Raw genomic sequence first — 25781 nt, 5'->3', positions numbered from 1 at the left:
TTTCAGGAAGCTGCTGAAGTGTATTCCAAACAGTGGAAGGGTTGGTGTCTGCAGGCGAGATTGTCGTCATATTGTACAACGGCAAGTGGGTCTAATTTCCCAGCTTTGTACAGGTCCACTCTCTGTCACCAACCAGTGATGCCAGCAAGTATCACAATATGTGGTCTTATCTTCAAGTACCGCATTGGGTGCACTGTGACTGTAACCTGAATCCAGAGGACAAGGGATGGGGTGAAAATGACGACCATCTTGAGACCCGCCACCTGCTCCAGACACACTTCTTTTAGTAATTGGATACAGATGCAGTCAAACTGTGGTTCAAGGTGGTGGAGCTGCAAGAAACATGGACTGGCCTGCTCTGTTACATGCGGTAACTGCCGCAGTGTTACTTATGCAAATTCTCCTGTGATTATCTTTGGACGAAGTGACCGAGGATTACCAGGGCAAACTGATATGCTTATTGGTGACTGACACACAAATAAGCCTTTTACTGTTGTGATTTATGTTATGAATATGATTTGATGACAGATTTGAATGTAATTTTTCAAGGCTTTCCCAACGTCTGCATATTCCCGCAAGAATTTGTAAAGTAGTTCATTTGTACAAGGTATCGCGTAATGTGACCCAATTTTCAGCCAGTAGGACAGTGACATGTGTGTCCTAGGGTTGATTTTCAGATTCTACAAACCATATAGAGTAATATTCAGCAAAAGGAAAATATATTGCAGCAAACTCTCCTGTGATATCTTAGGAGCTGACTGAGGAATACTCGGGAAAGTCAGTCATGTTGACTGGTGACTGACACACAAATAAGCCAATGTAATTTTTCAAGACCTTTCCAACGAGGTGCAACTTCTGCAGCCTGTTCTTTAAGGTGCATAAAGGATGTCCTTCCACATGCAAAAGGGATATCATTGCAGATAGTTTCTGTGCAACGGGATATCCTTCCAGATAGTGACTGCACAAAAATGATATCCTTCCAGTTAATGACTGTGAATAAAGAATATCCTCCCTGTTCAGTATTTACTGTGTATGAAGGATACATACTGAGCATAAACGATATGCTTCTAGATAAAGGATATCCTTCCAGATATAGTGAGTGTGCATAAAGGATATCTTCCCACATGATAACTGTACATACAGGATCTCCTGTATACTTGTATACCTGGGCCGAGTGGATATTCTTCTACAGATTTTTGCCAGAGGACAACACATATTTTGCCATTGCTTCTTTTTCAGTGCGCCAAGGGACCTCGGATAATCGTCTCATGGAAATGACTAGACGCTCAGTTTGGTTTTCCGGTCAAACTTAGGGAAAGAGCGAGAGCGGGATTCGAACCCAGACCCTCGCGGACACTGCACTGGAAAACCAGCGTCTTATCCATTCTGTCACCTCCCTTCAAGTCATAGAACAATTGGGTTACGGTGACCCTCCCGAACCCGGCCTGTTCATCTTTGGATCTTGATGTGTCGACCGGTCATAGGACCCGTCACAAGTCACATGACGTGACCCCTTTCCTCGATCACAATTTGGGTCACCAAGTTTTTATTTTTACATTCGATCTTTAAAAAAAAAATTGTTGGTCACTATAAATCATAGAACTAAAGAGCATGGAATCAATTGACCCTCCTCTGTCGACGCAAGTAAAGATCGAGACTGGAGGTGGTATTATCTTCACAGCTGTCAGCGACCGTGCATATAGCCATTAAAAAACAACAGAAAAACGCACAACCAGGCCCTTGTCATTCATAATCAATCTTTCGAGACAAAATATATTCTGATAAGAATATATACAATATAATAAAAAATGCACGATTAAAAAAGTGTATCAAGCTATGCTGATAAATTACAGAGACTTTTGAATCAACCGACATTTAACAACACTGCCTATCGTTCTAAGGCTGCCGGCAACAGCCTCGCTTCGAAACGAAGCTAAGATGGTGGCATTTCCTATTCTGAACGCACACCCGTAATGAGGTTTTCTTTAAGAATACATACATTTCTTTCAAATGATGGACGAGGGGAACATAATGGATGATGCAGCACCACCCGGTAATGAAGATCTAGTCGAAGATATGGGGCACATTGATCCTTCGGATTTCATGAACGACGACGATCCTTTATTCATTCACCGGGTAGATTCAAAAGACATCGTGTACCAACCTCGGCGGCGACGTGCAAAGTTGATAGGGAAATATCTAATGGGTGATTTGCTTGGAGAGGGATCGTATGGTAAAGTTAAGGAAGTGCTTGATACCGAGACATTGTTTCGTCGAGCAGTGAAGATACTGAAGCGAAAGAAACTCAGAAAAATACCCAATGGTGAACAGAATGTACAAAGGTACTGTTGATATTTATCATGTAGAATCGAACTTATTTTTTAGTATATACATACAGTGACACACACACACACACACACACACACACACACATGTACATATAGGAATATTATATATATATATATATATATATAGTCCAACTGGAGCCAACGATGATGAGGTCTGGCATGGACTCAGCAGCCCAATATATAATGCAGTCATTAATCAGTATACCTTGCAGTTATAAACCTTCTTTAACTTTAAGATTAAAAAAAAATTTGGTTTTTTTCTTTGGGCAGATCTATGCATTCCATGAGTACTGTATTTGCAACAAATAGTGTCGGTAACTGATATTCCAATTTCAATATTGCTTCATAATTCATTGACACCCAAGAGACAAGTCATTAGTTACTTTTGCTAAAATTGAAACTCAGAATAGGTTGCAGCTATATCCAGAGGCCAGTGGATCCAGGATAGTGTTAACATCCTATATTATACTGTATTGATGCATTGCTATTTGCATGCAACGTTTCAGAGAAAGAGATATATTATGTTTAAGTTTAACTTGAAGTCAGTAACATTTAATTCCAGTCACTGGAGGAGTGTATCTCAACGCTTGTCCAAAATCCTGTGAGCTTGACAGAGACTGAACCTGCCCGGTCCTATTTGTAGGTATTGATGTTCAACTGCCACACATCACTCATCTCATCAATACTTCCTTGTTGTCAAGTTATTTTCCTGAAAGCTTCAAATCTGCTGTTGCAGGGTGGAAGAAACTATCTTTGGATCATAATTGAAAAATTATTGACCTGTCTCAAATCTAGATGCACGCGTGGTGGGGGGAGCAGACGTGGGTTTTGTTTTGCTCCAGCAAAATCACTAGTAAATTGTCAATTTTGATATGAAAAATCGGATGACAGGCAGCAAGAACAAGAGAAATCATAGTGTACACACTGGACTTGTTACTTTGCGGTGTTTTCTTTAGCTAAAACTTCAAGATAGACCAGTTATTAGAGTTTAATTTGTTGTCAAAAACGCAGGCAAGATGGCGGGCACAGGTTGCGGCAACTGAGTAGACAGTTGAGTCAAGATAAATTTAGATAACATATTGGAGGAGTGCCACTTAGGCAGCAACTATCTGCATTGCAAACAGTAAACACATCGAACATTTGGTGAGTGAAATTTCTGTTTCTCTATTTCCGAATGACATTCTGTGCGGCTGCATTTCATGAAGCAACATACGGACTTGATTTTTACATTTTCTTTTTATCTTGTGCACTCTTAAAATTTTCATGAGTGTTCATTTGTGCAAGTTCATTGACATTGTCCAAACTATAAGGTCCAAGGATTTCAGCAAGTGTTTCATAGGTCCACTTATACATTCATATTGCATAGGCTATGAGTGTGACCATACTTGGATCAGCACCGAAATGTCAGGTTCTGCCAGAAGAGAAAATTCATCCACGGGCCAGGACAAGAGCAGAAAAGGCTCAGTAAATAGTACAGAGTGGTCAGTGGATACTGACAACTGTGGTAGTTGCGGACTTTCATGTACAGATAATCAAAAAGCTCTTTTTTGTGAGCTTTGTGAAACATGGTTCCATTCAGCCTGTGAGGACATTGAGGATGATACATACCAGCTAATTAAAAAGGACAATCAGAAACAGAACTCTGTGCTGCATTTCTACTGCTCAAAGTCATGCAATAAGACAGCAAGCAAGCTTGTTGGCAGCATTCTCAAGCTTGAGAAGGAGATAGAAAAACTGACTACGGAGGTCTCAGAGGTGAAAAATAAAGTGACAGAAATTGAGCAGGGTCAGTTTACAGCAGAAATGATTGACACAGTAAAGGAAATAACACATGACCGAGTTCGTCAAAATGAAGACCAAGTAGAAAGGGCTACAACAAAGGCTGATGTGGAAGATATGATCTCAGCAAAATCCAAGGAACAGATAGCAGAACTAGAGGACAGGGTGCGAAGAAGGACCAATCTTGTGATATTTGGCCTGAGAGAAGATGGATCTGAATCTGCTGAAAAAAGAAAGAAGAATGACCAAACAACTGTAATCAAACTTCTAGAAGAATTAAAAGTAGAACACAGACCACTTGAACAGAGACGACTGGGTATACTAAACAAGAAAAAGGTTGATGAGCAGTATTGGAAAGCGAGACCATTACGACTGCCTCAGTTTAGAATCTACCAGAAATGAAGTATTGACAGCCTACCACAGAGCTAGGAAAGCAAGTTCTACACAAGGTGTTGATGAAAAAAGTAGCCCACTCCCAGAAAGGCTGTACGTTAAGATAACATTGAGAAAGGACCTAACACCACAGGAAAGGAAAGAAGAATATGCTCTTTTTAAGGAGATGAAAAGCAAGAGAGATCAGGCAAAGGCTTTGGGGGACGAGTACGCCCATTGGATTCGCAAGAATGGTCAGGTTGTAAACATCAGCAAGTACCCAGAGGGGTACACCGAGAAGAGAGGATGAGAAAACAACCTCAGAGGGATGTAAATAGTTTTAAAACAACTTTTAAGTCAAAAAGCGCTTGTTCTTCTTTTTCTTCAGAAAATGTAGATACGTTAACTGCACTTGCTTTTGTACGAATGCCGACCAGCTAATGAACAGAAGAAGTGAGCGAAAAGCTATGGTGGATATCCATTCACCAGATATCATAGGAGTAACAGAAGTCAAGCCAAAGAACTCAAGGCATCCAATAAATGAGTGTGAAATAGCACTAGAAGGATATGAACTCTTTCACAACATGGAAGGTGGGGGTGGCACTATACGTGAGAACAGTGTTGAAACCATCAGTTTGTGACAGACTGACAAGTGAATTTACAGAACACTTCTTTGTCATGTGCCAACTTAACAAAGGTAAACTTCTAGTTGGACTTACATACAGAAGCCCCATCAGTGAAGAAGAAAACTCAGAAAGGTTGAATGAGCTACTGCAAAAGGCAGCTGAGATGAAGGCATCCCACGCCGTAATCATAGGGGATTTCAACTTTTCAGAAATCGACTGGAATAATGGGAAAAGCAAGGCAGGTCCAACCCATGCGGCCACAAAGTTCCTGAAAGCAACAAAAGATGCCTTCTGGATGCAGCACTAAAGGGAACCTACACGTTACCGTGTAAGAGAAAAGTCCAACATAGTAGACCTGGTCTTCACCAACAGAGATGATCAATGAAATTACTACAACAGCTGGACTTAGAAAGAGTGACCATTTGTCATTGATCATTAGGCTAACCTGCGCAAGTACCAAGCCACTGAAAGCTAAACGTCTTAACTACGCAAAAACAGATTTCACTGTACTGAAGGCTGAACTGGCAAAAATGAACTGGAGAGAGAAACTAGAGGGGCTAACAGCTAACAACATGTGGCAGAAGATCAAAGCAGCAATTAACTCTGCTGTGGAAAAGGCATCTCTTTGGTCTTTCACACAGGATGCAGAGGTAAAAGCTGGATGGACAAAGGAACTCTTAGTTCGGAAAAAGCACCAACTGTTCAGGAGGTGGAAAGAAATCAGTGACGGTCAAATCTATCTGGAATACATCAAAGCCAGGAATAAAGCTAGAAAGGAATGCAGAAAGGCACAAAGGAACATGGAAGCCAAAGTCGCAAAAGAAGCAAAGAAGAACCCAAAGGCCTTCTGGAACTTTGTAAGGTAAAAAACAAAGACACGGACTGGGGTAGCAGACCTAAAGGGGGAACGACGGTACCAAGACAAGAACTGACAAAGAAAAAATAGAATTACTGAACCAGTTCTTCCAAAGTGTTTTCACCATAGAAGATGAAGGACCACTGCCAGATCAGCCAGAGTATACGTTCGTTCATTTATTTATTTATAGTCTGTTCATCTAAGATGATGATATTAGACTGATCCAGAGTATACATTTGACAAAAAACTTGAACATTTTCAGATACCAATAGAAGAAATCAGAAAACTACTGGCTGGTCTACACATAGGCAAAACACCAGGACCGGATGGACTGTTGCCTATCATCTTAGCTGAAGCAGCAGACAAACTAGCAGAACCTCTCGCACATCTCTTTAGAAAGAGTCTAGACAGTGGGAAAATCCCAGACGAATGGAAATGTGCATTTGTAATGCCAGTCTTTAAGAAAAGGAGCAAACTACAAGCTAGCAACTATTGTCCAGTTAGCCTCACCTGCATTGTCTGCAAAATAATGGAGAAACTAGTCAGAGAACAAATCATGGAGCACCTACTACGCAACCAACTGATCAGCAGAGAACAACATTGGTTTGTACCTAGCCGTTCCTGTATAACACAATTACTGGAAGCCATGGATGACTGGACCAAAATCTTAGATGATGGTGGCAGTGTAGATATCATCTACATGGATTACCAGAAGGCCTTCAACTCAGTACCTCATTGCAGACTGCTGACAAAAGTAGCAGCTCTTGGAATCTGGAGCAAAGTATTGGACTGGATCTCTGATTTCCTGACTGGCAGACACCAACAAGTAGTGGTCAATGGAATACATTCATCAGAAGCTGACATGACCAATACCTCAAGGCAGCGTTCTTGGTCCCATCCTTTTCATCATTTTCATTAACGATCTCCCTAGATACGTGAAAAGCAACATAAAGATGTTCACTGATGACACAAAGCTCTATGCCAGGACTGACACTTACCAAGGCTCTCAAGACCTACACAATGATCAACATAAGAGGAAATTTTTTCCAACTTCAGAACTGGACAAACAAATGGCAGCTCAGTTTCCATCCACAAAAATGCTGTGTCCTCAAGCTGGGAGGGAAAGCATCGGATGTGAAATACAACATGAAAGCCAGCAACACAAAAGGAAGTGAGACACAGTTTATCCTGGCAGAAAGTGAGGTTGAGAAGGACCTGGGAGTATTTATTGATAATGGACTATTCTTCAGGGAACAGATTGCACAGTTTACAGCAAAAGCAAACAGAATTCTTGGCATTGTAGGAAGATCCTTTGACCACCTGACACATCAGACCTTTGTACAATTATACAAGGCCCTTGTCCGACCACTATTGGAATATGGTCACTGTGTCTGGCAGCCACAGCAGAAAAACATTGCGCAGCGAAGTAGAGGATGTGCAACACCAAGCAACAAAGCTGCTGTCATCCCTGAGGGATAAACCATATCAGGAGAGACTGAAAACTCTGAGACTGCCAAGCCTAGAACATCGACGCCACTGAGGAGATATGATTGAGGTGTATAAGTACCTCCAGGGTTGTTACGAAGTCAAACGGCCAAAATTTGAGCTTGCCTGCGGAAGAGATCTATGAGGGCACAACCTCAAGCTCCAGAAAAACTGACACAGGCTCAACATTAGAGGAAATTTTTTTCAAACAGGGTTGTTTCCCTCTGGAACAGTTTGCCCAACAGCGTTGTAACTGCACCTTCCATCAACTCTTTTAAAAATCGACTTGATTGCCACTGGAAAGATTTTCCCACTGTGTACTCACCAAATTGTTATTGGATGGTTTTTAACTTTAACTGTTGCCCCATACGCCAGCCATGCATGCTGCAAAGTATATAGTTAATATCCGCAGAACAACAAACAGGCCTTTTAACGGGGCCTCAAACGTCATACAAGTCAAGTCAGGTCAAATCTGTCATTTTTATCAAAATTGATAGAAAAGATTGTATTGTCTCAGCTCTTAACTCTGTGGAAGAAAATCATTCACTTAATTCTCACCAGTCAACTTATAGATGTGGTCATAGCTGTGGAATGGCCCTTTTTAGATTAGGCAATGATTTGCATTCTGGGCTTGATGATGATATCTGTTTTCTCGCTCTTTTAGACTTGTCAACAGCCTTTGACACTGTTGACCACTCTATCCTCTTGAACATACTTTAAGTTAAAACTTCCTTTGGTGTTCGTGATGCTGCACTAGCATGGGTCACGTCTTACCTATCACTGTGTCAGATTGTACGTGTACAGAAAGTGTATGTAAATGGTAGACACTAGAATATGCCTTGAGATCTTGTGTCCCACAGGGGTCTGTCCTATGTCCTTTTCTTTTCGTGCTGTGTGCGGCTCCTGTGTCTGATGTTGATAGTCATCATTCAGTGTTGCAAGAGAGCTTTGCTGATTACACTCACCTCTATCAGTTGGCCTCCATAGCTGAAACTGATGCACTGGTGACTCAAACACGGGAGTGCATTGCTGACCATTAGGACTGGATGACTCTCAATAAGCTGCAACTAAATGACAATAAGACTGTATTTATGGTAGCCTGTCCAAAAAAGTTTCAATAACATCCTTCCTTTCCTGATCAGTAGCACTCCTGTTTCACTATCTCTTTCTATTTCCAGTCTTGGCATAATCCAAGACCAGTCTTTCCTTCCAACAGCATATTTCGAATATCTGAAATGTTGCCCATCAGGAATTGCTTAGAATCAGTTCTATGCACTATTATCAACTTATGCATCCAAAACACTTGATTGTGCTTTTGTTCTCTCAAGATTGGATTACTGTTATTCTCCTTTGGCCAGCCTTCCCAAATATCTCTTAGACTTCAACAAATTCAGAATAACACTGCCATACTCATTTGCAGAGCTTCTAAGTTTGACCATGTTTCTCTTCTCCATCATTTCCACTGGTTGTCTGTTTCTGATCAGATAGAATATGAGCTATCGATTCTGACTTTTTCTGCATTCAACGGATCTGGCCCAAAGTATCTTTCTGAACTCCTCCATATCCATACTCTGTCTCACCAGTTCCATTCTTCCTCTGATACTTGACTTCTCAGGATACCTCACGTCAGAAGTAAGACCTACAGACACAGATAATTTTCTTATTAATCGCCAAAGACGTGGAACAAACTCCCTGATAACCTCCGTCATTCTGACTCCCTTGCCTATTTAAAATCTAGTCTCAATACTCACTTCTTCCCTGAGCAATAACTTTAGTTTTGGCAGGTCCACTTCTTTGTATGTGATGTGCTGGACTAAACTTGTGTGTATACATGTATGTAATGTGTATTTGTGTGTCTTTGTATGTTTGATTACGCTCGCACATTGTGTGTGTGTGTGTGTGCATGCACATATCTGTGTTGTTCTGTGTGTGTGTTTGTGTGTGTGTGTGTGCATGTCTGTGTGTGTGTGTGTGTGTATGTTTATGTGTGCATATGTGTGGAGGGCATCTGCTATGTACATGTATGTTAAAATGTATTATTTATAATGCAGTGTGTGTGTGTGTGTGTGTAGTTACATTTTGGTGTGTGTATGTATCGTTGATGTAATGTGGTATGTCAACATAAGTGTTTTGTAAAGCACCAAGAGCAGATTTCTGGATAGTGTGCTATAAAAGTATCTGTTATTATTATTAAAGCTGTTGCTGTATTGCTGTTAATCACTTAATGCATGTGACATGATTAAACACCAAAACAAGACACACAATAATTATATAGAATAATTAGCAGTTTCCATTTAATAGAAAATATGAAGACACATGCCCAGTTTTTTTTTCTTTTTTTCTCTCATGCTTCTAAAGTGCCTGAAGATCAGATTGAATCAGTTTCATGTGATGGAAGATGAGACTGACATTGAAAATGAGAAGAAAAGTGATCTTCTTCTTCTTCTGCGTTCGTGGGCTTCAACTCCCACGTTCACTCATATATACGCGAGTGGGCTTTTTATGTGTATGACCGTTTTTACCCCGCCATGTAGGCAGCCATACTGTGCTTTCGGGGATGTGCATGCTGGGTATGTTCTTGTTTCCATAACCCACCGAACGCTGACGTGGATTACAGGATCTTTAACGTGCGTATTTGATCTTATGCTTGCGTATACACACGAAGGGGGTTCAGGCACTGGCAGGTCTGCACATATGTTGACCTGGGAGATCGTAAAAATCTCCACCCTTTACCTACCAGGCGCCGTCACCGTGATTCAAACCCGGGACCCTCAGATCGAAAGTCTAACGCTTTAACCATTTGGCGTCGATCACGTCGAAAAGTGATCAATCCTGCAAGTTACTTTGAATTTGGGAGCCTTATAAAAATCTCCTGTCTGCTTTTGTGACAAGATTTTGTTGATACTTACTTTTTTATGGCCAGATTGTGTATATTAATTGTTTTATTTTGTTACAAGAGTAGTGGAGTGATGGCCAAGAGGTAACGCGTCCGCCTAAGAAGCGAGAGAATCTGACCGTGCTGGTTCGAATCATGGCTCAGCCACCGATATTTTCTCCCCATCCACTAGACCTTGAGTGGTGGTCTGGATGCTAGTCATTCAGATGAAATGATAAACCGAGGTCTAGTGTGCAGCATGCACTTGGCGCACGTAAAAGAACCCATGGTAACAAAATGGTTGTTCCAGGCAAAATTCTGTATAAAAATCCACTTCGATAGGAAAAAGAAATAAAACTGCACGCAAGAAAAAATACCAAAAAAAAAAAGTTGTGGTGCTGTAGTGTAGCGACGCGCTCTCCCTGGGGAGAGCAGCCTGAATTTCACAAAGAGAAATCTGTTGTGATAAAAAGAAATACAAATAGTGAAATACAAATTATACAAATACAAATAAATTGTGTGAACCATTGTGTGTGTGTGTGTGTGTGTGTGACTCTGTGTGTGTGTGTTTGTGTGTGTGTGTGTGATTAAGAAAGAGACTAAGACTTAAAGAGAGAGATCAACTTATTTAGAACTGTGTGTAACTTAAAAACTATAAATATAGATATGATATTTCTGCTTGTTTTATTGTTTATTTAGTATGAAAGTGGTTCTTTTCACCTAAGTTAGTTTATGATAATATAATATGATAATGGAATGATATTGTAATGTGTAATATGTACGATACTGATATGTAACTGATGTAAACATTTTTTGTTTTCACAGGGAAATTCAGTTGCTCAAGAGGCTTCGTCACAAGAATGTTATACAACTGATTGAGGTCCTATATAATGAGGAGAAACAGAAAATGCAAGTGTTGCTTTTTTTTGTTGTGTGGTTGGTTGATGGCTGCTTTCCCTGTTCCCACTCCCTGTGTTATGTTTGAGGTGGATGTTTGAAGAATTTGGGTTATTTGATAGGAATATGTGCATGGGAGCATATATATGTATATGTGTTTTTATTCATGTGTGAAAGCATACATGTTGTATGTGTTACTGAAAAAAAAAATCATACACTTTTTTTGTTGTTGTAAAGTTATTTATTTGAAAATTTTGGAAAAAAAAGTGCTCTCTCCTCACTTAGGAATTTTGCAGAATCAGGGACAGTAAAAATCTGTAGTTTTGATTTTGGTGCCGAGCCTGATGCCTTTGTTGTTCCACAGCCTGTTGTTGAGTCTGCCAAAGGCGGAAGCTGGCCTTGGCGATGTGCAGCGTCACTTCTGTGTCAAGGGCTCCGTTGCTGCATAGGGTGCTGCCCAGGTAGCAAAACTTGTCGACTGACTTGATCTCTGTGTCATCAGTCTTGATTGCAGGTGGGGGGGAGGCACTGGTGTTCTGTGAGCTAGCTGGTTGGTACATGGACTCAGTCTTGCTGAGGCTGATGGTGAGTCCAAAGTGCCTGCAGGAGGTTGAGAATCTGTCCATAATGAACTGCATGTCCTCATGGGTGTGTGCAGCAAGTGCGCAGTCATCAGCGAAGAGGAACTCTTTCAACAATGCCTCAAACACCCTGGACCTGGTGCGGCTTCGCCACAAGTTGAAAAGTTTGCCATCTGTACGAAACTGAATGTAGATGCCCCGGTCACAGTCTTGGAAGGCGTCAATCAGCATGGCAGAGAAGAGAATGGAGAACAGTGTGGGTACCAGGACGCAGCCCTGCTTCACTCCATTTACCACAGGAAATGGATCCTACATGTCAGTATTTTCCTGTACTCTCGCCTGCATGCCATCGTGGAATGACACAATCAGCTGGATTAGGCTCTCTGGGCAGCTGAACTTTAGGAGGATCTTCCACAGACCACGGCGGTTCACCGTGTTGAAGGTCTTAGTCAGGTCTACAAAGACCATGTGGAACTCCTTGTTCTGCTCCCGGCACTTCTCTTGCATCTGGCGTACAGCAAACACCATGTCACATGTTCCCTTGCCTGAGCGGAAGCCGCACTGTGCTTCAGGGATGACCGTGTTGGAGACATTGTCAACCAGTCTGTTCAGTATGATATGGGCAAAGATCTTGCTGGCGATGCAGAGGAGGGAGATTCCACGGTGGTTATCGCAGGATGTTTTGTCTCCTATCTGTTTGTAGATGTGGACAATTGAAGCATCCTTGAAATCCTGGGGGACCTCCCCTCTCTCCCAGATAGACTCGAACAGGGTGGTTGGTTTGTCTGTCAGCACCTCGCCTCCATACTTGTAGATGTCAGCCTGGATTCCATCCGCTTCTGCTGCTTTTCCTGACATTGTCAGCTTCAGGGTCTCAGTCTTGGTGGGAGGGGCAGCTAGCGAGTCATTGACTGATAGCTGTGGGAGGGCTGCAATTACCTCGTCAGATACAGACGAGTCCCTGTTAAGGAGGGTGTTGAAGTGTTCTGCCCAGCGGGCAAGGATGTCTTTCTTGTCTGTCAGGAGGGTGGTCTGGTCCAAGGCTCGGACAGGGGTTGATCCTGTGACTCTCGGCCCATACACAGCTTGGAGACCATCATGGAAGGTTTCATGTCATGTGCATCAGCAGCGGACTGAAGCTCTTCGGACTTTCTCTCCCACCAGGTGTTCTTCATCTCACGCAGCCTCTTCTGTATGAGTTGCTTGGTTTGCAAGAACTGGTCCGTCTTCCTCTGGCAGTCTTTATCTTCACACCTAGTGTTCAAACAAATCATCAGACAAGAAAGATCCATCTGCATAATCCTGTCCATAAACATTTGCAGAGCATCAGAGCTGTGTAAATCCACTGACTGGGACTAATGTCTTTGCTGTAAAAAGTTTTAACACAAAGAAGATGATACATGTTTTATATTTTAACAAGTCTAGGGTCATCAACAGCTGAACATAAAAATGCATAGAGATTCCATGATGCCTTTTTTGATGGCTTCTTAACCAAATAGCTGTCTTGGAGTTGAATTAGCTAATTGTTGTAATCTTTGAGGATTTTATTTCTATTTTGATGCAGTCTCATTGTTCAACTGTTGCAGAGCCTTGGGTTAAAGTGTGTAATGTGTGATACGTGCTCAGTGTTCTTGTCCATTCCCTAAATCATTTGGTGATACAGTATTGTCTGGCATTCTTTGAAAGCATTTTGTTCAGTTAAGTAGATCTGGTTGATCAAAACTCTTTTCTTAGTGATTATACTTTCTGTCACTTAGTAGAAATTGTGGCATTTTGGTTGGAATCCTAGAAAGTTCTGTACGTTTCATGCCTTAATGTGTTATACAAAAAGTTTCCGTCAGTTCACTGGAGTGGAAGGTGAAAATTATACTTTTTATTTATTTATTAATTTTTTTACATGTTTATGATATTATGTTACCATCTTAATTTAACACAGTCTTGCATGCATAGTGACTAGTCATTATCCAGTTCCACAAAAAAGCAAGCCAGTTCATTGGACTGTGACTGACACTGCTGCTGTGTCACTGTTTTTACAGAAAGTGTTCTGATGTTAGCTAATTCAGATCTTGTACAAATGTAAAGGCCATCCGCACAGGATTTCATCATATCTATAATCTGGTGATTGAACTTGATTAAGTCAAGTGAGTATCACATACGTGCTTTGAAGACTTTGGCATTGCCATCTCTTGTACAGATAGAATTTTTAACTTGGTATAACATGGTATAACAATGAATTATGATTGTTATGAATTTGGATAGCTATGGCTATGGTATTTTTTGTAGCATTAGGTATTGCTAGCACAGTGCAATGATTTGTAATTGATGGGTCTTTTGCAGGTATTTGGTCATAGAATATTGTGTGAGTGAATTACAAGAGATGCTTGAGAGTGTTCCTGAGAAACGTTTTCCAGTTTGGCAAGCCCATGGGTAAGTTTGAAATTGAATAATAACTGATAAAACTGGAGCAGTATGAAAATGATTCCCCAGTATATTTACACGTAAACACACATGTACATAAAAAAAAAATTGTGCATTTGTGTGCACACATATTGTAACATCACATGATACTGCTGAACTGTATTACAGGCCTCAGTTTGCCACATAGTTGAAATGTTTACAGCTGACATAGTGTTTTTGTTTCCAGCCCATTTATCCTTCCACAGTTCATTCCACAATCACAAATATGAATGTCGTGTAATTAATGTAACAATATGGACAATTTCTCTATTTCTTATCTTTGTTGTTGTTCAAAATCAAATAGTCTCAACTACTGTGCAGGGCGGTATGAGGGCTGATGTGCTTGTTCACAGAGATGACAAAACCATGATTGTCGTAGTTAAGGTTTTTGTCTTTGTCACCATTGCCAAAGTCGTGTTTTTAAATTTGCTTGTTTGCCTGTCTGTGAGCAGGAGTATGCACAAAGTTGTGCATTCAATTTCCTGAGAAATGTGTGGAAGTTTTGGTAGTGGGCCAAGGACCAGTCAATCAGATTTTGGAAGTGATGAGAATCAGTTTGCAGATAAATGGAATATTTAAAGGATCCGTACCACCATTTGGGACTCACTCTCTCTCTCTCGATGAATTTGCATAAAGTGAAAGTGGTCATGAATGAGGTAGGGAGAAAGGGAGTGTATGTAAGTGTGTGGATGAAGATTTTGTGTGCGTGTTAGTTTGAGAGGATGTGCCTTCGCTTATGACACACAGTTGTTTTTGGGTTTTTTTTTTAAAGTGTATGCCTCTCCATCTCTGTGGGGCCATTGCATGCTATTTTATCTTGTCAGTAAGCACTTAATGAAAATATGAATATATATTTTTTTTATTTACCTAAAAACGGAGAATCATAATATATGCAATCAGCTGATACATACATCACTCAAATGAGTGTTCTGAGAACAATCTGATGAAAATCATGGATTATTGGTTGTTGTCCATTCCATGCTAGTTGAACACTGTGAAAGACAGTTCACTGATGGTCATGGCCATGCCCCCTTTCAAAGCCCTCTGTCTAGTCTTGACCTATTGTCTTACACAACTCCTCTGTCTCCCTCCCTTTTTCTCAAATTTTGCAAAAGTACTGCTGTCAGTCATTGTCACCCACTCAAAATTGATGTCTGATTGATAAATGTCTTTACAAAGTTTCTGACACCCATCTTGCATATGACGCAAACCCACTTTTCATGCTTGCTTGACACAGTCCATTTAGCAAAACATTGTTGAGAAGAAAGGGCTCCTCCCTCTGATGTACGTTCATTTAGATAGTATGTTTATAGTCCAGACACATTTAACTAACCGTTCAGAGTCTGTTTTTATTGAACCAAACTCTGATGAAGGAAATCGTAATAGATGCAGGACGTCAGGGGACATCTTAGAGACTGTACTGTCATATCTATGGCAAGATTTTGTGTAGGACGTCAGCTGATGTCTTACAGGCACCGAAAGGGTTTATGTAATGTTCATCCTGAGGACTTCTTTTTCTTGCTGTTTGTGCAGCTTCATGTTTACACAGCATCAAATGCCCCACTTCCTCAGTGCACTGTCACTGATTTTCTCATATTTAATATTTATCCTCAAATATGACATAAATGCTGTATTAGCTTCTTATTTTACAAAGAAAACCTTGGAGACTATTTGAATACAGTTGAAATGGTTTAGTTCCTGTGTTACAGTATCATTCATTAAAATTCAACTTCATGTTTTGAAGGTACAGATATTTATTATTTGATTAAGTTTATGTAATTGCATAAAGATTCTCAGCTATTTCAAATTGCAGTTTATATAGTACATAAAATTCCCAAAATGACTATGCTTATGATTTTTATATGGAATACTGTTTTCAGATATTTCTGTCAGCTGATAGAAGGACTGGAATATCTACACAGCAAAGGCATTGTACATAAAGACATCAAGCCAGGCAACCTACTTATCACCCAGGATGAAGTTCTGAAAATTACTGATCTAGGAGTGGCAGAGGTAGGATTAAAAAGACAGTTTTATTTGTCTTCGTCTCTCTGTATTAAGGATACTCTCTTGTTTAGTGTCATATACTGTACCATGTCAAACTGATGCAAACTAGGCCTATGGTTTGCTCTGTTTGGCCAAATTTCGCGCGGCTAACAGTGAAAAGACGCCCCTCTTAGTCTGGCCCGCTCTTAGCCAATCAAACGCCTCTAACAGCTATAAGTGCTGAATCATTCCTTTGGCCAAGGCTCTCCACGCCATCTTGTCAGGTTTTCGCTCTGTCTCGTCTAACGCTTTTTTTGGCTATTAAGCGTTTTCATTTGGCCTTATTTTGTTGTATGCGGCTTGCATGTGTATTGTGCTTACATTCTGTGTACTCGTTTCGACTCGGCCCCCTCGATTTCTTCGTATTTTTCTACCTCTGAGTCGATCCTGTCTTTCCTTTCTCTGTTGGGGATCGTATTGCTCGCTGGGTGCTTACGCGCGGTACCATGCCTCGTTTGCCATCCTACGAAGGCAGGGATCATGATGCTGGCAGAGATACTCGCCAAGAGACTCTCCCAGGCCCGGAGCTCATGATTTCTCCCGATAGGGACCGCGGCGATGCGTCTGCAGACGCTGATCGCGGAGGGGACGCTCGTCCCGATAAAACGGTCATGAAGGGGACCAGGGGGAAAGGGATTCGAGCGTCACCTCCCGAAGTGTCCCAGCGCGAGGCGGGTGGAAGGGGGAGTAGCACGTCCTCTCTTGGTGGTGGGAACTCGCGGCTGGGTGCGGACTCCCAAGGGGAGGCCGCCCCCCGCCGTTACCCGGGTCCCCACACGGAGACGGCCCTCAGGGGCCCCAGTGCTGTTTCCCCTCCTCCCTTCTCGGTCGACCCCCCTCCCCCACCTCCTCCTGGGGGAGAAAAACAGTTGGTTCTGGGGGGGGACCTCCACTTAGCCCACCCTGGGCCAAGCCACCCCAGTCTCCCCACGGGAGGGGATTCTGGGCGCGTGGCAACCTGCTCTGCAGGTCTCCCCGCTATCCGGCCGGTCTCCCCTGCTGGGGGAGTCCCGCGCGTGTCAGGCGGTTCCGGGCAGTCAGACCGCCGGCCTTTCGGCCTGTCTGACACCCAAGTCGGACCTGACCTCCCTCCGACTTGGCCAGGTTTTTCCCTTCAACGAGGTCAAGGCACCAGTGACCCTTGGGGCTGGGGTCACGGGATGGCTGGTGCCCACGGGTGGTATCCCCCATTCTACCCGTACTGGGGTGCACCTATGGTGCATGCTGGGTTCCCGGGAGGACCAGGGACTAACCCCTGGTCCGCTCCCCACCGGACCCAACCCAGCACAGACCACAGAGTGACACACACAGCCCCGACAAGAGGGATTGACTCTTCGTTGGGCAGGTCGAGCTCCTCGACCAGTGTTAACACTACAGCCTCGAATCGGTCCTCTGTCAGCACGCAGGTGACCGCCACGGTCACTACGGCTTCCTTTTCAGGACCGACGGCAGCTGAGGGACCCCGCTCAGCCCGTGGGAGCCTGCTGGTCCCACTACCCAGCCCTAGGTCCTAAAAGGAGATGAGTGGGTGTTCGTCCCCTCACAGCACTCGTGGGTCCCCTCTGGCGTCCAGAGACGCTCTCTCTGAGAAGGTGTGGCACCCACCATCCCAAGCATGGTTGGACCTACGGTCCACACACTCCCCACCCTCTTCAGGTGTCAAGGACATAACAGAGGAGACCAGGGTCCCTGCTCGGGATCGCCCCAGCTCATCCGCTGGGCTGACCACAGCCCACAGGACGCCCCCGTGGGTACATCCACTTGGGATGGCACCCAGCAGGGGATGGACTGTGAACAAGAAGGACAGCCCCTGTCTTCGGATGAGGACGAACAAGCAGATGAGCACTCTTCGCCCCCATCCCAGTGCGACAGATGGAGCCCACGCCTCCCTAGGGACCAGCCTGAACCAAACTCGGACTTTGCCGAGCTCGAACTGACCCTCCCCAATAGGGTCACACATGCTGAATCAGTCCCTCAGGCAACTTTGTCACCCTTAACCCTCCTACGGTCAGGTGACTCTAACTCCAGAACCACAAGGCGACTCAGAGTGCCAGAAATGGCTCAGGAGTGGCTTAATAAGCCAGCCCGCACCGTCAGGGGTGCTGCTTCCATCCCTCCTCCAGGCAGGGAGTCACTCTCTGCCCCGGGCGCTTTTGCCCCAGGCAAGTTCCTTAAAGATCCCTCCAAGGGAGGAGTGTGGTCCTGGTACACCACAGGACCACCCTGCTACAGGGAAGCAGAGCCCTCCGCGCAGGACAGGATGTTGGTCTCACAGTGCACCACCTTCCCCACCTCAGCTACTCTTCCCTTAAGACTTTTGCAGAGTGGGACAAAACTGGCCCGCCGCTGCCTCCTCGAGGTGTCCACGGCTTATACCTTCTTTGACGCGTTCCTCCACAGAGCCAATGAGCTGTGGGAACGACGTCCAGTTCAGCAGGACACGGAGTCTCCTTCCTCTGGCCTGCCTGGCCTCTTCTCAGACCCGAGGTTAAACACTTTTGGCAATCGAGTAGCGTCTGGTCTCACGGCAGCTGCAGACGCAGCTACCAGCCTTCACTTCAATACGGGTGCTAGCGGCGGCGGGATGCTGTTCTCTCCGCCTCTCTAACATTCCAGTAGAGGAGAGGGCTGCTCTGCGGTCCATCCCAGCACAGCAGCACTCCCTCTTCGGCCAGTATGCGCCGCATTTTATCAGCCACAGGGCAGAGACAAACCGGGAGGTGGCCTCATATTTAGCCCAATCCTCCCAGGGGCGCCAGGGTTCTATGCCTTTGAAGAGACCCGCCACCAGGGCTCCTCCATATACCTCGCCTCCTAAGCCAAAGTGGCGTGCTCAGAATCAGCGGCGAGGTAACAAACCACCTCATGGCCGTCCAAGCCGTCCGGGCCATGCCCTAGGCCAGAAGGCAACACCCCCAATGACTGGGCCCCGATTCAGCACCGCCAGTCGTTCAGCCCCTCCAAGTAGGAAACTTGTCCCGGCACGCGCATCAGTGGCGTGCTCTGGGACTCAACGACTGAATGTGTCGGTGCTAGAGTCGGGGTACATGCTCCCTTGGGTGGGGGACCGCCCCCCTCTAAGATCCACTCCTCCTCCTTATGTGCCCAGCTCGATGGAGCAGGAAGCGTCTTAGAGAAAGAGATATGCCCCTACCCTCATGGGGGTGTATTCAACCCCGGGACCCGGGCCCCCGGTTTTTTAGGGCCCGGTTGTTCTGATTAAAAAATTCCCCGGGGGGGAGACCCCCGGGTTGTCCCCCTAAACAGATTCCCCCCCAAGTGAAATTAAAGAGGGGACACACACAAGTTTTCGGGCCATGCAACGGGGAATTTGGGGCGGCCCATCGATTAAAAAGCTTTATTTCCTATCCCCACCGGCATCCCGCCGGAACCTGGGGTGTGTGGAGGGACAAGTTTCCAGTTCTCTGCCCCCCCTTTTGGGTCTTCCCTTGCCCCTTCCTGTTACCGGGGGTTGCGGAAATTTGGTGTCACGGGGTCGGAGCCATCGCCCTTTGTGTGTCCCTGGAACGGGGCTTTTTCGGCCCATCAAGGCCTTTTTTCCCAGAGTCATACAGCCAATTCTGACCTGGCCCCAATGGGCTTATCACAAACCCGGGAGAAATGCGATCTGTCCCAGCCAGTCCTTCGACTTTTAGGGGGTTCGCAGCGGTCCATGATATCCCCGACGCCAAATCGGTGGGACCGTCTGGGAGGCCCCCTCAACCTTGGCCTTCTCCCAACACCCGGACACTTTCTTCCCCCCTGGGCATGATGGGTCCCTGGCACCCTTATCCCCCTGGGGGGGTTTCAAGCGCCCTTTCGAGGGCCTCAGGTACGGTGGTCCAAAACACTTTTCCCTGGGGTCCCATAGTCTGGGCAGTGTTCCCAGGGGGACTCGATGGTTTTCCACCCTCTTTTGACCAGGGGGTGCCCAACCCCACCTACTCTTTAGGTGGGCCCTTTCCAGAGCTCCTCCCTGGGGTGGGGGGCCCCCATGGACTCACTCCTGCAGCAGGGGCTTGGCCCGGGGACGCCTATGCCCCATCAATTTCTGGAACTGGAGGGATTCGCAGGGCTCTCCAGCACTTCATGCGGGGGGCCAAACAAGCCATTCGCTTGTTCACGGACAAAAACAGTCGCTTGTTACGTGAACAAAGGGGGGGGCGACTCGGCAAAATCTTCTGCGGACGAGGCTCTCCTCCGTTGGTGCCACAGCAGGGCATTGCACTTTTAGCGAGAACATAGCAGGGGAAAAACAAATTTTTTGGGAATGCTTCCAGGGCCAAAGTTCATACACACGAGGGGACCCTGGGCAAGGACACCCTCAAGGAGGTGGGAACAGTGGTTTTCCCGGGCCCATGGTGGCCTCTTGCGACAAGGTTCAGCAGAGACTTTCCCACTTATCTCTCCAGTCGCCCACCCAGAACATGGGGAATGGACGCCTTCTCCTAGACTGGAGCAGTCTGATTTTCCCACGCGTTTTCCTCCCTTTTCCCAACCCCCTCCAAGGGATACGGGAAAGCCAGGGGGAACGCCCGCGATGATCCCCATTGCGCCAAAGGCCACCCACCGGTTTCCGGTCCTTTTCCCTGACCATGTTCCACCCCGGGGGTGGGAAACCCAAAACCCCTTTTTGCTGAGGGACCCGCGGGGATTCTCACCCAATCCCAAATCCCACCTGCCGCGTGGGTGTGGCGGGGGGTCTGTCAGCCCCCAAAGAAGTCTTCCCCCCCTCTCAGCCTTGTGTCCGCCGCGTGACCAAAGGGGGGTCCTCCTCGACCTCCCCTCCTAGTCTCCAAAACCCGGGGGGAGGGGGAAAAGGAGATTTGTTACTTCGATGGAAAAATGCTGATTGGGGACAGCTCGAACATTCCCCTACTTTCCCTCGGCAGCAGCTGGCCAATTTTTGTCACTGCTCCTCATTCAACCTGTCTGTATTCTGTGAGAGGGGGACGGTCTGCCATTTTCCACTACAAACGCTGGGGGTCCCTTTTGAAAACTGATTTCCTGCTAGGAAATGGGTGGGGGGCCCCCTCGAAGGAAGCTAGAAATTTCCGAAGAGTCCCCCGGGGCTTGTTCCGGGGCGGGCTTCGAAAACAGCCCTTTGAGCCATTGGGGGCTATTCCCTTTTACCCGCCCCTCTCAAGACCCCTTTTTTCTTTTGCTGGCCCGGGCCCTCGTTAATGGTTCATGGTTTTTTAGTGGTATGCCACAAGATCTTTCATTCCACAAAATGGTTACACTCTTTGTTTTCCCTTTCCGAGTTTTTGGCTAGAACCCAAGACCCCGAGGTCCCTTTCCCCCCCCTGAGGGGCAGACCTTTTGGATTTCTGGCACAAGATATGAAATAGGGATCTCTGCCCCTTCGGGGCCCCAAATACTATTGCAATATCTCGCCCTAGGCGTTTTTTCTCAGAGGGGCCTTCTCATCCCCTCAAAGGAATTTCAAGAAAAAAATCCCTTTCAGGGATATTTCCCCTGGGGTTTTCCCAATCATTCGTAGAGCCACTCTCATACACAAGGATTCAGTGCTTAATCCCAGAACACACGATCGGGCCTAGCTACTTCCTGCTTTCACACCGGGACCCCGCACATTCTTGGGGCAGCCTTCGGCGGGGGGGAAAACCCTTTTCAAATTTTACCTCCGGGGTTTCCGTATGACCCGGGTGACTTTTCCCAAGGGATTTCCCTTTTGGGGGCTAACACACCCTCTCAGTTTCAAGGGGTCCCCATACAACCATAGGCTTTCCCTCCCCATTTGCTTTAAATTCGCATCATTTGCTGGACTAATGAAAACCCAAAAGGGGGAGTTTGTTTATACTCCATTTTTGGGGTTTACATATATTCCATGCAAAATCAAAACCCCCCGCCCTCCCCGCGTCTCCGCCCTGGTTTTCCCTGGGGGATTTTCATTCATGGCCAAAATGATTCGCGCTTTATAGCTGGTTTTTGAGCGTTTGATTGGCTAAGAGGGGCCAGATAAGAGGGGGGTCTTTTCACGTTTCCCGCAAATTTTTCCAAAAAAGCAAACCATAGGCCTTTTGCATCGTTGACATGGAAGTATAGTAAACACCAAACATGGGGTATAAAACAAACTCCTCCTTTTGTGATATCAAGTATCACCATGCATTTTAAAAAATTTTTTTTATTTATTATTTTTTTTAAAGTGTTAAAAATGTTTTGGAAAGGAATACTTCTTAACTTCAGTACAACAACATGTGCATTTTTTAAATCCTCTGCACTAGCCTGAACTTGCACTGGCACCATTGTGCATTTTCAGACCTGGGTTGGGCATCAAATCCATTTAAATTAAACGGGGGGTTTGATCTTTGAACTAAATTATGCACTGGAATGACAAAACTGTAAAATTTAGGGGAATTCCCGCAAAACTGGGCTTTTAAGATTTTCAAAACACTTGCAAAAAATTTGGCAATTTATTATTTTTTATTAAATTATTTTTTTTATCAAAACCCAGGAAAGTTGTGTTTCTGTTCAGTATTTGTCAATTGTAAAAACCCTTCCAAGATGTTTACATGATATTTAGAATGGTTTGATGTAAAAATAGGCACTGGGCATGAGTGAGTGACAAAAATGTCCCCGTTTTATTTTTTTTAAACATCTAAAGATTAATTCCCTTAAAACAAAACCCCCAAATGGGAGGTTGCCCTGCAGATATTTGCAGTGCGAAAACGTAAACTCAGACGTGTAGAATGATATAAACTTAAATATGGGTGGTGTATGTGTGTGTGTGGTTCTAGTCTCTCTCTTCTCTTTCTCTCTGTCTGTTATATGTATTTTTTTTTTGTTCAAAGGGGGGTTGGTCATTTTTTACAGTTGTTCATTCTTCTTGTAAAAATCAATTTATTTCCAGGGAGGAATATACACTGTTTGCATCAGACAAAGAAAACCTAACCTTTAGTTACCATCCCTTTTAATGTTTGAAAAGTTTTTATTGCTTACCAGTTTTTAAAATGAAATAAAAAAAAAATTTTTAGACAGTGACAAACACATTAATTTTAACTTGGGGTTTTGTTTGCACTTTGAAACGCAAGTAACCAATTGCTTTAAAAAATTTAAAAGAGAAAAACATAGATCTTTATTTTGCATAAGCTGTGACGTTTAAAATTTAAAAGAAGCTTTGTCTGTAAACCCTTGTTTATTTTTTTTAATGACAAAAATAGATTACATCATTTTAAAGTGTATTTTTTTGCTTTTGGGTGTAAAAATTAACAAATCCTTTTATTTTGAAAAAAAACTTTAAAAAAAAAAAAAAAAAGTGAAATTTACTTATAGATAACAATTACGGGCTTTTCTACTTTCATTCTGTAGAGAGCAAATCTGAAGTGAAGAAGCAAACGCTGAAGTGAAGATGAAAACTGAGAGTTACCTTGGTTTAAGTTCAGAGTAAATTCACCACAAAATGAAAGATAATAAGATTGGAAATCTTGGAGAAAAAATCAGTTTTAATCAAATGACCACCTCGTCCATTAAATAAAGGAGCTTTTAGAGCCTTCTGTGATGCCTATCTCCATTAGATTTAATGGAGGAATTTGATCAAACATTTGTGCATTTATTTTAGAAGGTGGAGAACCACTGACTGATGACGATAGGCACATTAAAGGTTCATAAAAGTGATTTTCTTCCCACTCTTTTCAAACTTACTTAGTCATACAGTTCTTGTAAAATTGTTTTTTTTCTCCTGAGTATTGAAACCAGCCATCTTCAAAAAGGCTTTGCCAAGACAGTCTCAGACTCAGAAGTCCTTTTTACATGTTTTTGCAAATTATGAATGATGCAGACAGTGATGACGAAAACTTGGACAATTATTTAGAAGATAATTCTGATAATTCTGATGAAGAGGAGACTGAAGCTAATTGGCTTCTTATTGTTTGTTTTCCATGTTGAGTGCTTGTGAGTTTCTTTGCGGAAGTATTCTCAAAATATTATTAACATGTAATAATTTAAGTCATTATTCAACAACTCAACATTTCACAAAGTGAGTCCTTTTGTTTTACCTCCATATATAATTAGAATATATGGATCTCTAACGACATCCTTGACCTGTGTGATAAGAGAAGATCCCTGAAGAAGACGAAAAACACTAGCCCTAACGAAGCCGCACAGTATCATGAAACCAATAAACTTGTGAGAAAAAAGATGGAAGAAGCCAAAGAACAATGGATCAACGACCAGTGTGAGAAGATCGAAAAAGGAATGGAAGGAGAAACACCAAAATTTGCCTATGCCACACTGAAGAAACTCACCAAGACGCAGCAGAACAAATCGTCTGTCATTGAGGATACCTCAGGCGAGCTACTGACAGAAAGCTCCGCTGTCTGAACAGATGGACACAATACTGTCAAGAATTATACAACTATCCCATACAACCAGATGACAGTTTTGATTGACAGAGACATAACACCATCAAGGAACCTTCACCCCTGCCAGTGTGGGAAGAAGTGGGAAGGTGTCGATTTCCCCCCGGGGGAAAGTCCCCTGGACAACAACTTCCGGGCAGAGCTGCTCAAACCGGGGGGAAATGAGCTGGCCAATTGTAACGCAATCTGTCAAAGATTGGGAACAAAAAGTGGCCCTCAAAGGGACTGGGTCCCTCCCCCCACCCCCAACCCAAAAAAGGGGAATCTCCCCCATGCCAGAATTTACGACAATCTCTTATTAGCCACACGAGCAAAATATGCTTGGGTATTCAAACCGCTCAAAAAAGGTGAAAAAACCTGGCAGGGAACCCCCGGTTTCAAGCGGGCAGAAGCACTAAACAGTTTTCCCCTCCCGTTCGAGGAAAAAACACCTGAAACATCAAAAGCCCGTTCCACCCTCTAGATTTCAAAAAACCCTTTGACGGGGGTGTGCGATGGACGGGGCGGTACTCATTTTGGCTGAGGGGGCCCCACCCAAGTCGCTGTACAAGACATCCACCCGGCATCCTCCCCCCCAAAAACCCAAAATGGGGAAAATTACTTTAAGCCACTTGGTGTCCGTCAGGGTCCCCTCCCCCCGTCATTCAACCTTTTCCAAAAAAAACTAGCAAAAAACCCCTCCAGACTTCCACCTCCATTTCCATAGAAGGAAAAATTTAAACCCTTTGAGATTGCAGATGAATAGCATAGGGGAGCAACAAAAAAACAAAAACCCACCAAGAACTAAAAGGGGAAGAGCAGGTATGGGGAATGGAAGTGGCCCCCGAAAAAAAGCAAAGTTTTGGAAAACACCCACCAACCCCCAAGCCAAATCTTCATGAGGCAAAAACTTGAAGAAGTGGATGCTTTCAAATATTCGGTCCCCCCTCAAAAAACGCGGTGCTAACAACTGAAAAAAAATTAGGAATGATCGAACACAGCAATGGTAAGCTCGCAAGATTTGGGAAGAGAAAGGAGACATTTTCCAAAAAAGTCAACTGTCCGTCCCTGGTGCTACCAAAACGCTGCATGGATGAAAAAT

General features: G+C 44.2%; 1 protein-coding gene across 1 annotated transcript; it reads left to right on the top strand.

Moving 5' to 3' along the window:
- Nucleotides 1-1929: 1929 nt before the first annotated feature.
- LOC143280321 (serine/threonine-protein kinase STK11-like) lies at nt 1930-24662 on the top strand. Its single transcript, XM_076584954.1, has 5 exons — nt 1930-2342; nt 11167-11250; nt 14157-14246; nt 16157-16289; nt 24396-24662. The coding sequence occupies exons 1-5, from the start codon at nt 2011-2013 to the stop codon at nt 24660-24662; spliced, it is 906 nt and encodes a 301-aa protein (XP_076441069.1). The 5' UTR covers nt 1930-2010.
- The last annotated feature ends 1119 nt before the right edge of the window (nt 24663-25781 follow it).

The sequence above is a fragment of the Babylonia areolata genome, chromosome 3 (assembly GCF_041734735.1).
Source record: "Babylonia areolata isolate BAREFJ2019XMU chromosome 3, ASM4173473v1, whole genome shotgun sequence".
NCBI classification, from domain to species: domain Eukaryota; kingdom Metazoa; phylum Mollusca; class Gastropoda; order Neogastropoda; family Buccinidae; genus Babylonia; species Babylonia areolata.
Note: the sequence above shows the minus strand (reverse complement) of the source record. Positions and strands in the feature narration are given on the sequence as shown.